The following is a 12,835-nucleotide window of genomic DNA, read 5'->3' on the forward strand; positions in this document are numbered from 1 at the left end:
AGTAAAGAACATTATTATAGTATGTGATGGAGGGATATCTCCCGCCCATACCTTGAGCAACGTCTCGGCGGCCACGGACAGATGGTTGGTGACAGCTGTCAACCCTTGACGGACATTTCTGAAAGCGGGATGCGTTTAAAATTTAAACCGACCGAACTGCAGGTAGGTATTGCAATAAAATATATATTCAAATGCAGGTTATAAAAGAAAGTGGAGTGAAGAAAGTTACACAAATTACCTGGAAACTTTTAAATAAAGCACTATTTTTGAATCCAAGTATTGCAATATTTAAAATAGGAGCTCAATGAGCTATTGATTAACGCTTTTCATTTTATTTTGCATTGCTTATTTGCTTTGTTTCATGCATTATTTGGGTATTTATCAATGATAAATCATTCCATTTAATATATTTGCATTTTAAAAGGAACCAAAACAGCATTAATTGAATATAAATATATTTCACAATCATTTAAAACTAGTTAGAATATTAACAAAGAAGTAAAATATAATATGTCCACATCACCACTTGCTTATCTGTTAGTGTTATTAGTAGAAGTAACAGCTACATAAAATCATAAAGTGACTTACATAAAATAACTAAATAAAAACATCCTCTCATCCGTTTCTATAACTAATCTAAAATATCCAAATATCCGTTTCTCGATAGCTTTAAACGTAGCATCAAATCCTGCAAGAAACTACTTTGGCTATGGACAACATCTTACGTTCAAGTAAAAAATGCGTATTTTATATTTTTTGGACATTTATTTGAATTAGAAAACTCTTCTCTTCGACTCCTCTTCGCCAGCGCCAGTATATATTCCTATTTTTGGCCCATTTTATAGTGAATTAAGAAAAGGTTTTGAGATTTTAAAACTTAGGAAGTATACTAATAGCGTATTTTTGGCGCTATACTATGGGCGTTTTTCTTGCCATAAAGAGGAATATGAAGAATAATGATTTCTATTACATAACAAAGACCAATTGGAAGGGCAGTTTAGTGAAATTTCTTAATATACAATATATATTCTAAGCTTGCTCAGGTAACAAAATTCATCATAAAATACTCACTTCGGCAAATCGGAGTGCGTATAGTTAATCAGATGCACGACTTTCCTCGCGGTCTCGCGGGACAACAAGACAACGAGCTCCTCGAGCGTGGCCGGTCGGGCCTGGTTCTCCGGCTCGGGCTTGGAGAGAGATGCGTACAGTTCCTTCGCCTTCTGCCAGGCGAGTATCGGGTCCGTAGCGATCTTAAGGAATTAGGATATAATGTTTTATGATTTCCGATACAATACATTTTGAGCAAAGGAAGTCGGAAACTGAATTGTAAATGAGCGATAGGATAAAGACAATCCTGTTAAGTTTCTTTGACAACCGTTCGTTTTTAATCACAATACATAAAACATACAGTTATGACAATGCTGTAGAAATTGGTGATAGAAAAGTTCATTGGTCCAATACTACAACAGTTTTGAATAACTACATTTCGACTGCTTCAAACTTAAATCTATTATTTTAAATCACCACCTCATCTAACTTTCTAACACCACACACTTATATTGAATCAATTTTATTTTAACACAAAATTACACAATTGAAATTGACAAACTCACCAGCTCGGCGACATACACCAGCACGTGTATCTGCTCCTTAATCGCCTTGGCCTCAGCGAGCGCCTGGCGCGTGAGCCGCCGCTGCAGCTTGCGGCCGAGCCGCTGGCCGTGCTGCAGCGCGAGCTCCGCGCGCGCGCGCCCCGACTCCCCCCCGCCCGAGCTCTCCGCGCTCGTCACTATTATCACCACTGTGGTGCAGTTAGCTGCTTGCTGAGCTTGATTGTTGCCATTAGCTAAGCGACTTGATTATAACCGCTAGCTAAGCGGCTTGATTGTAACCGCTAGCTAAGCGGCTTGATGGTAGCCGTTAACTAAGCGACTTGATTGTGACTAATCGTTAGTGGAAAATGTACTACTTATTCACAATCGACTTTTGTATGAGTACGTAACGTCATTTTAGAATAAGCTACAAAATGATTAGTAAATGAAATCCCGATGTGCCTTATGAGGCAGATGCATTATAATTTAACTAGCACACCCGGCGAACTCCGTTTCGCCACCAGATGGCTTCGTTTTTCCCGCTTTTCTGTTGAAATTTTTCCGGAATTTTCTTTGCTCTAAACCTCACGACGCCCAAGACCTTTCCAACGAATGCAAAACCGTGGAAATCGGTTCGTGCGTTCTGGAGTTATAGCGTCAGGAAGGAAAACCAGACTTATTTTTATATAGTAGATATATAAAATTCTCGTGTCACAATGTTAGTCTCTATGCTCTTCCGAAACGGCTTGACCGATTCCTCTGAAATTTGGTAAGCATATTGGGTAGCTAACATCTATTTTTCATACCACTTAACGATAAGAGTAAGGCAGAACAGCGTTTGCCGGGTGCAGCTAGTAATTTATATATATTCGAGTTTAACATATTCTAGCCTTATTTACAGAACAACTCATACGTTATAAAATGTGATTTCAATGTGTAAAGTATATGAATTCTGTAGGTTAAAGGGTGTAACATTAGATTATATAAATTCGATGAGGTTTGATAAACGAGTCCAAACATCACATGATAACTTTTTCAATCATTAACTAATTATAAATCTATGAATGCAGTCTATTGTCACATGATAATAATGTCTACACGCCCGGGTGCATAGTCCATGAGTAAGATCCCGATCTATCGAGTAACAAACAGAGATAACCTCGCTATAACCACCGATATCTATACCGACATTAATGGGACAACAAATGACTTCACGGCTAATTATAAAATCAGTACCTTACAATAACTTGGAGAAGATATAATTTAGATACAAAAATTTCGTAGCACTGTAATCTTCATCGTTTTTAGCTTGGAATTATAAATCTAGACTTATATGATCAGGTTTTTATCCAACCTTATCAAAGTGATAAGAAAGCAGTTTCCTTTTATTATCGAAAATAAATCAAAACAATCAAACAAACAATTCATATCAAATATTATGTCCTACAGTACACTCGGGCACAAAAGAAAAAATGAATGGAGGCAGCCTCTTTTAATGTCATGTTTTCTGTAAACGTGAGCATATATCATATATTCACGTTTGCTTCCATATGTAATGTTTAAATCAAACCTAGTAGTAATTCTTAGATATATTGATATTTTTTATCTGTGTTCAAAATGTTACGTGCAAAGATCAGAATTATTTATTAAGTTACCAGAAAAAAGCGGTGCCAGAGTAGGAGGGTTCGCAAAGTTAAAGGTTGTGTACCTATATAGTCAAATTTTTTAATGTGAATAAAATAATATTTTATGATTGATAACACACATATACATGAAAAGAAATGCTTTATCAAAACTTAAAAGCGTCCAAGTTTCTCAGTAAAGTGTAGTAGAAAAATGTATAAAAAAATGATAGTAAAACGTAGAACTCGCTTCTCTCGCCTATATTATTCTGTTTACGACATCAAAAAATGGATTTCATATCTGTAGGAATCAAACTCGATTTCCGAACTTGTCATGAATTTAATGCATAATGCGCCTAATTTGCACATTAGACGTCGTCTAGACGAAAGATCAAATGTTAGATCACAATACGTCTATCAATTTGACACTTGTTAATTGCAAGTACTTTATCATGGCCTTTATGAAGAAAACAAATACCAGTATATACCTACTATCTCACATCGTATTTTACTTTGACAACTGTTTTCTCACATTTAACTTCATACAAGTTTTATCAAAAAAGCAGTGGTGGCTCAGTGGTGAGAACCTCGGACTTCAAAATCGATAAGTCGGGGTTCGAGACCGGGCGAGCGTGCAGGAAATAAATTGATTTTTCAATTTATCTGCGCATGTGGATAACATCACCACTGCTTAAACGGTGAAGGAAAACATCGTGAGGAAACCGGCAAGTCCGAGAATTAAAAAGTTCGACGACATGTGACATCTGCCAACCCGCACTTGGCCAGCGTGGTGGATTATGGCCTGAACCCTCATAGGAGGCCTGTGTCCCAATAGTGGGAACATATATGGGCTGATGATGATGATGATGAAGTTTTATTAAAAAACTAGCTGCGCCCCGCGGTTTCACCCGCGTAAGTCCGTATCCGGTAGAAATATAGGGATAAAAATTTGCCTATATGTTATTCCAGTTCTTCAACTATCTACGTACCAAATTTCATTGCAATCGCTTCAGCAGTCTTTGCGTGAAAGAGCAACAAACGCACACACATCCTTACAAACTTTCGCATTTATAATATTAGTAGGATAACCCCCAAAAGGTTACGTTTAGGTTTTCCGTTCAACTTAATGGTTTAATTAAAAGAAGTATAAGAAAAAGTTATTAGTGTTAATAATTCCTTATTTATCAGTCTAAATTTGTAACCATTTAACGAACTTATCTTAGAGTTATCCTCTTTAGGAAAGTTATATGAGAAGAGTTATTAGATAAATTTCTGTCATAAAATAGATATATTAAGTACAGGTTGAGTAAAAGAAAACATTTATAAAATATATGTAGGTAATAGTACTAGTTTCTACATTTCATCAATATTTTTTTTTGGTTTTGTTAAAGATGTTCACAGATTAACCGAACGGATATAAAGCTGTTACGTCAAAACATATGTGTGAAATGTCATTTCGATGGATTTGACTTAAGAGTCTAGATTAAAAAGATTCTCTGTATATCTGTTCAAAGCTTGACATTAGGAGAATCCATCCCCATTGGAATCGGGAGTTACATAAAGAAATAAAAGCAGAAGATTTAAAAGTACACCTAACTTACCATCAGCAGCATCCTGGTAATCCGGGGGCAGGTATCTGTCCACGTACTTGTCGGCGGTGGTGAGCGCGCGGTCCAGCGCGGTGGCCGTCACCGCGGTCACCCGCGAGTCCAGGACAGCTGTCCCGAGCTGCTTCACCGAGTCCGCTCTGCGGAGCACGAACTGCCGGGTTTCAGAATACATCTGGGAAGATGTTCTTTTTGTTCAAATTGGGAAGGACTATTTGTTAAGACTTCTGCTACGATAAATGCCTTGAAATTTGTTAATTAATTGGTTTCAAGATTTCTGTTTTGGGTAAAACATGGATTTACGGTATGCATTGTTAGTAAATTATAGTAGTCTATTGAAATAATACATTGGGGTTGCGTCCCTCGGAGAACGGAATTTTATTCGATGGTTGTATATCAGGGATAAGTAGAAGCTTAAATTGAAGTTTGTGGGAACACCATTGTACCGCGTTTTTATTAAATACTTTTATCGTGAGGGAATTTATTCCATTCACATAACCCAGATCATGAAATAATATTGGCTTATTCTTATATTATGTGTATTTTAGTATAATATAAAAAACACTTAAACTAGATAAAGCTAATAGCTAGTTAGTCATCTATTACTCACAGCCTGTGGCGGCAAATAGATCGACGGGACCCGTTTCTCCACCACATCCAGTGACTTGCAGAGGAACCGATCGAGTTGGTGGATAGGCGTCTCCAGCAAGTGAACCGCTGGTAGCGCGAGTTGGACTCCAATGTCGAAAGACTTCTCACCCAGGGTGAGGTACCAGCGGATGAGGGGGTTGGATTCCTGTAAGTTTTGTTTAGGTACACGTGCACGTGATTATGTAGGTGCCGATTTTAATAATTTAAAAAAAGTAGTATCTGTGATTATGGTGAGATAATATTACTTTAAAAATTTAATAAACTAAACTTTGCAACCAATTAAAATATCAGTTTCATTATAAGATGCCCGAATAATAGATTTTTATGAAAACGAAGTATATGAATAGACTAGCACTTACTCTTATTTTTGAATAGATTTTTTCGGTGACACCGATCCCAGACTCGACTATGGGTATATGTGCGACCCTTTGAAGTGATTCCAATCGGGGAAGCCCCGGTTTTTGAACTGTAGGCACTGAAAAAAAAATTTACTTATGGCATTAGAAATTTTATTTGTCGATGCTGAGATGGGATCATGGGAGGCTTAGCATCTTAGGCGGTGCCGGTGGTAATGCGATAGCGTAGTTTCGAATCCTATTGATCGAATGTCTTCTTTTTATCTTTTTAAATACTAGAGCAAGTACACAATTAAAATAAACTCAATCAATAAAATCACTCCGTTGCGACGTCATCGAGTCGTCTAGTAGTTTTGCCTCTAAAGTTTTCCGAGTACTTTGAAAATGTGTGATTTTATAGATTCCCATGAGTTCTTTCGGATTTCTACTTCAACGCCTCGTGTTTTCATTCCCTCGCGTCACTTCTTTGACGATATTTCTTTTCACAGTCAAAATAAACAAAAAATCCGTCTATTTAATATTTCAAAATTTTATTAATATAACACACACAGTTATGGCTTATGAACGCTACAAAAAAAATGCCTACCTAACCAAAAGGATACAAAATAAATTCTAAAATTTTGCGTATAATTTGCTATCATTTAGGTACTTTCATAAATTCATTGACATTATTTGTCTACTGATATCACTACATAGTATAAACCAAAGTCGTTTTCTCTCTCCCTATATGTATGCTTAAATCTTTAAAACTTCGCAACAGATTTTTATGGGGTTTTTTTTTTTAATAGCTCGAGTGATTCAAGAGAAAGGTTTATATGTATAATAATATCTATTAAACTACTCCGAATTAACACGTGCGTAGCTGTGGGCAAAAGTTAGTAAATAATAAAACTTATATTTTTACTATTAGGTACATTCCAGAGCACAAGAAAATGACGCATTTTAATCTATAATCAATAATTATAATTATCAAAACAATTCCCAGTAAGTAAATATTATTTATAGTAAAGTTATCTGCCCACACATGTGAAGCGAGTGCAGCTGTTATCTTTATATTTATAAATTTACCTATATTTCATACTTATACCACAGATAAATAAATAATATTTAAATGACTGATACTGTAAAAATGAATGAATTGTATTTGACGATTGTTTTGTTATATGATTAATATTAAACTTAAAAGTGTTGGTAATGGATAGAATGCAGTTAAATTCATATCATATCATATTTACTGACCGAAGTTTCTATCCACGGTCATGCATAATGTGACCGCAACGTGATTAACCGAAACCCGGAATGAAACATAATATTTTCCGTATGTTTTAATGATTTCTAGCTATTTGTTTTACACTATACATACCCTGACATTGACTCTTTTCAACTGCACGTAAATAAGCTTTTGCTCTCTTTGCTATTAACCCCTGCGCTCGTTTATTTACTTCCATAGAAAATGACGAATCATTGCCACGAGATTTTCCATTAGCTGTCATTTTCCCCGCCAATTTAACCTTTTTTTTGTAACAACACAGACCAACGATGTTCGTATCCGATCAGAAAACAACTGACTGGCACATGTTTAATTGGCTTTTATAATTATTGCAAAGGTTATCGGAATAAAAACGAAGGAAATATACATGTAATTGTTTTTATTTTTGTACAAATTATGTTAACGATAAGTTTGTTAATGACATCATAAGTGTGTCAGTAATAAGGTACCTGCTATTATAAAAAAGTTTTATACTAATCCTATCTACTTAAAATCATGTCATGAAAACATGCAATATCTGTTTATATGTTATACTATTTAAAATATTATACCATGCCAATTTAACCCCGGTAGAACTTACACTCAGAAAACTTTAGAAATTTCGGGAATATATTTTCGAATTGAAATGTAAACATGCAGCAAAGAGGTCTAATAGAAATATATTTTGAAATGCACCTAAACAACAAAAAAATAAACTGGCCCATAAAATAAATATAAGCGTGTTACATATTCATTAAAAAAAAAGTATAGTTTTTACTTTAAATCGGATGGAACGATTTTTTTTTCAATAACCGTACTCCTCATCATAACTATCATGTTACAATAAAATGGTGTTATTATATGGATATTATACATACATATCGATTTTCTTTAAATTATTTTTGTCATATTTTGATACAAACAAAATTTGAGCAAGGATTCTCAAATCCAGAATTTAAAAACGGATCATATACCTATAGTAAGAACGGTAAGTGGGTAGTCAGTAATAAAAGCCTAACTTTAGATTGAGCTTTAAATTAACAATAACCCAATATTATATACACTAATATTGTATATTATATCAATGTATATAGAAATTTATAATTTCACTCTAATATATGGATTAAATACATAATACGATAATATTAATTAATAACACAAAAATTAAGGAGATTGATTAAAATATAAAACTATTACAATATCGACATAACAACTACGTAACAAGTTATAAAATAGTTTTACACCTCATACAAATATTGTATCTTTCAAATATTTTTTTAACGCTTGATAATCTCAGGTCAGTCACTTGTGAACTTGATAGTCTTCAAGAATTTCTCTAGTTACACATTATTTTACATGATATTTAGAATTTGTCCATTCCTTATGGAATTTTATACATTATGAATTAATAATTAACATACTGTAGTTAATATATAGACAGAAAGCATGTGAAAAAGTATAAGTACCTATAAATGTAAATCAAATCAAAACTTAGTTACTTTGAGGTATTATGTTCAAGAGGACTAAAAAAAATTCGTTACACGTGCATATATAAAAAGGCTTACTTGTAAAACTTTCCCTCTAACGTTACGATATGAATCACACAAACTCCGTTGACTGACTAATGTTAACCAACTAGTAAGTGGCGAAGCGGGAGACGGCCGTATTTGTGTTGCTATCACTGTATAATCACTATTTACCCGTCGACAATGTAATTAGACGGTGAACTATGGACGTTTGATACGCACACGGTGCTCGTTTTCAGAGAAATGTTCGAAAATATTTGCCCGTTTATTATATAAAAATTGTTAATTAAAATATTTGTACCCAATTTGCACCACTTGTACTTGCACTTGGGACCACTAGGGAACGCCAATATTTTCCAGTATTTTGGCAGTTTTCTAATTAAAAATTAATTGCATTCAATAATATTGTTAATTAAAATGGAAATAATTACATAATTTTTATTATTATCGTCATAAATGGTAACTCAATATAAAGGGTAATTAATTATTATTAATTATTCAAAATAGCTGTTAATCTGTGGTCAATGTGGAAAATAGTTATAGATATTTATGGGATTAGGATTGGAACACAAAAATTATGTATTAAACTCAAAATATTTTTAGTCTGTGTAAATTTAAATTTAAATAAATTATCCCAATGTTTTCGCAGCCATTTCTCTCCTTAAAATTCTTCCTTACAAAGTGTCAATGAGTGAAACACATGCGAAATTAATTCCCCTCAAACCTATGTATACCGTCTATACCATCTCTAATCTATGTATACCATCTTAAACCCATGTAGACTCCTACTTCTATCTACAGATAATCTTATCCATACGATATTTCTTTATCACCAAACAAATTTCTATAAATTAACATTAATAATAATCTGGACAACACGCATTTTTTCAGCCATAAATAAATGAGATATATTTCAGTAACTAAATAGATAATATATTTTTCTAGATAATAAAGAATCGCCAACAGCCCACACAATTCAATTTAATAGAAAGAAAAAGATAACATTCATAAACTGTTTGTTTTCTCATCAATTGATAATAAGAATCGCTATTAGAAATTGTAATAACATGTTTGCCCTTTATGAGATATGATGACGTCGTATTTTAAATTGAGCTAATTTTATTACATTGCTTAAGCAAAACAAGATTAAAAAAATATGGTCAATATTTAAAACGAATGAATTTATTAATAGGATTGATCGACAGTGCATTTCAAGTACAACTAAACTATAATAATAAACAATTGCTTTAAATAACGTAAGTACATTGCGATTATAAGCCAGCCTTACAGAGACGTGTACAGGCTCATTTGAAGGTGTCCATGTCGTAGATGGAAATACCGAAGAAGCTGTTTTATACCTGTCCTGGGCAGAAAATACTACGAAAAGCGCATATTTGTATATATAGTATTGTGAATGAAGTACGTATTTAGATTTATTGTACATATGGAAGTTATTGTATGACTAGAAATGAAATTAAATTGATATCAATGACGCTGCCATTGATTAGATAAACATAAACTACGCAACTGTATCAAACATATACTATAGGTTATAGTATTATGCTATCTGTGCTACAGGGATTACCCAAAATTATTTATTTGTCGCTCTGTTTAATATGAGTATACCTATACAAAACGCTGAGATATGCCATTCTAAAATGTCCTGCACCATTTCCTTATGAAATACCTAGTCGAATTCTCACAATAAAAAAAATGTAGTCTGCATTAAATCTATGATCTAAAAAATGTTGGTAAAACCACCAACATGAAAGCCCCAGAAATTTTTTTGTCAGTTGTTGTTTTTGTTGTTGTTGTTGTCGTTTTACCTTTTCAGTTTGTTGAAACCTCGTCAACACCATTAAATTTACCGAAAAGAATTCGCTAATTCAAATAGCATTTCGTTTCCGAATATTAGTAATGCGACTACCATTTTTCGAAGAAATTTATATTAAGCACATAATGCTATTTTATTTTCTCACCAGTGCCAAGAATTATGCATATATTGAACCCTTACTAACTAGGTATTTCTCTGCATATATTGTAACATTTAATGAATGCTAATAAAGACAATATAAACTATAATACTAAACATCTGTTACGCCTCATAAAATATCCAAAAATTTAACAGGGTAACCTATTAAAAATATTCCACAGAATACTCTCATTATCATTGTACACTTGCGGGAATTTCTTACAAGATAAGGAGTTCATTAAGTCCGATTTGCATATGAAGCCTCCTTATCAAACCATTCTATACTTCATATTAACTGATAATCACCTTTGTTCCTGAAGTTAATCGATGAAAATAAATAATTTATCATTATCAAGGAATCTTATCGATAATGTGTCATTACAATCAACCGATAGGTATTCAGTCTGGATTTAGCCATTGTGAAATAAGTTTTTATTAATTAAATTAGTTATTTCTGTGGCATTTGTGATACACATTTTGGATATATTTTTATGTGCGCTGTTATCTTACTGGTAAGTACGGCATATTAACGCGTAATTGTTATTTAGAGAGAACGGTTTTCAGAGATTCAAAGATTTGAATATCTCATTCTTAGAATGTTATAGATTCTCTATTCGGAAGAGTTCCCTAGAACCCTATGCTAACTTTTTACTTCTACCCTTTTTATAAATATTCAGGATATTCTATTATGTACTCTATTCCTAACTTCACTTAAAAAATAACTATTTATTTGTATACAATATATGTAGAGGAATAATTTTAGCATAAAACGCAATTATGTGCATGTGATTAATAACATTTTATAATATTTGTTTTAATTTATGATAAAATAATAACAGAAGTTATAGTAAGCTATCGGAAATTCAAATTCCATATTCAAGGAGAAATTTTAAGGCAAATTAATTGCGTTTCGATAAGCTTAAATTCTTGGAACTCACTTTCGAAAAAAAAATTATCTCCATCCAAGTAGTTTTGCAATGAAATTGTGTTCCTTGTTCAAACATAAACACCGTAAATAAAGCAGAGATGATGTTAATTTCAGAAAAATTGTATACCATGCAAGATGGAGACACTCATATGGTTACTATCAATGGTTATGATACTTCGAAATGACCCACTGGTCAATGGCCAAGGTAATTTTATGTACTAAATAATAAATGACAAGTTTGTTTCTTTCACATAAGTACTAGTTAAATAGTTCTAGTAGTACTAGTATAATAACTTATCGGAGATGATTGTTTATTTGTTTACCATCATTGAGCAGCTGTCACTTTCAGAAATTTAGAAAGTCACTTTGTCTGAAAACCAAAGCTGTACGAATCCAAAACATATCATTGAATAGCTAACAGCAAAAGCTTATATTATTATAGATGATTTTTCTAATGCACTCTTCAAATAATAATAGACTGCGATAAACATTTACGTAGCTTATCGACCTCTTAGACTATAATTGGTTTATAATTTTAATATTATCTATGCGTCTTTCTAAAATTTTCTTTATATCTTACAGAACCAGAACGCTGTGGTTATATGATACACATACCACGTCTGCCAAGACCAGACCTGCCAGAATTAAATTTTGAGGGTAATTTTGATTTATGAAGGAAACATTGAATGATTAATTAAAAAGTTCACATTTGAAAAGTGACATTGAATTTGTTTTTATATAGCTGTGTATTTTGATATCTAGCCTAATTGCGCATTATATATTAAATGTTCCTAATAAATTTTGTACTGCTTCCATAATTATAGTGCTTCGATACAAATATATTTATGTTGTATTCTATTACCTAGGAGTACCATGGAGAGAACGGCCTTTAGTCCCAGCTCCTGACAGAGAAGATGTTTGTATGGACGCGTATTATCCCCGAACGGCTACATCCGGCACGCAAATTATTTATATGGAAGAAGAGATAGTTGGAGATGTAGCTATAGCCACTTTGAACTATAATGGTGAGAAGAAAACTGTATAAAATTATTTTTGAGATGTTAAGTAAACGTTTTTTTTTAAGTTAAGTACATTTTTATTTTTCAAAATATCATTAATAGAATTACAGGACATAATAAAATAAATGTACCTTATTACAAAAGAATTTGAATTAAACTTTTGTCGTAGTGATAAATGGTAGTATCTAATTATTGTTATTTTTTCGACTAAGTATGCATTAACTATTATATATATTCTACTGTGGGAGTCGAGCACGCTTCGGCACGAATTGGGCCAGCTCGCACCGGGGAAGTACCACACCCCCACAGA

General features: G+C 33.1%; 2 protein-coding genes across 5 annotated transcripts in view; one reads left to right on the forward strand and one right to left on the reverse strand.

Moving 5' to 3' along the window:
• Positions 1-8,756, reverse strand: part of LOC119837455 (lipid storage droplets surface-binding protein 1) — a 10,540-nt gene extending 1,784 nt beyond the window's left edge. Inside the window, exons 1-7 of one of the 4 annotated variants that reach the window (XM_038363070.1) lie at positions 8,646-8,756; positions 5,835-5,950; positions 5,435-5,620; positions 4,819-4,999; positions 1,617-1,804; positions 1,072-1,253; positions 52-118 (exon numbers count right to left, since the gene is read on the reverse strand). In XM_038363070.1, coding sequence (XP_038218998.1) covers positions 52-118; positions 1,072-1,253; positions 1,617-1,804; positions 4,819-4,999; positions 5,435-5,620; positions 5,835-5,950; position 8,646 — 921 coding nt within the window. In that variant the 5' untranslated portion in view covers positions 8,647-8,756. Of the gene's footprint in view, positions 1-51; positions 119-1,071; positions 1,254-1,616; positions 1,805-4,818; positions 5,000-5,434; positions 5,621-5,834; positions 5,951-7,194; positions 7,350-8,645 lie in introns of those variants that run through there. The other 3 variants (XM_038363063.1, XM_038363055.1, XM_038363048.1) reach the window with 3 other exon arrangements.
• A 3,328-nt stretch (positions 8,757-12,084) lies between these two features.
• Positions 12,085-12,835, forward strand: part of LOC119836002 (protocadherin Fat 1-like) — a 17,397-nt gene continuing 16,646 nt past the window's right edge. Inside the window, exons 1-2 of the mRNA XM_038361166.1 lie at positions 12,085-12,163; positions 12,373-12,531. Coding sequence (XP_038217094.1) covers positions 12,109-12,163; positions 12,373-12,531 — 214 coding nt within the window. The 5' untranslated portion in view covers positions 12,085-12,108. The remainder of the gene's footprint in view (positions 12,164-12,372; positions 12,532-12,835) is intronic.

Source organism: Zerene cesonia, chromosome 3, assembly GCF_012273895.1.
Source record: "Zerene cesonia ecotype Mississippi chromosome 3, Zerene_cesonia_1.1, whole genome shotgun sequence".
Classification (NCBI taxonomy): domain Eukaryota; kingdom Metazoa; phylum Arthropoda; class Insecta; order Lepidoptera; family Pieridae; genus Zerene; species Zerene cesonia.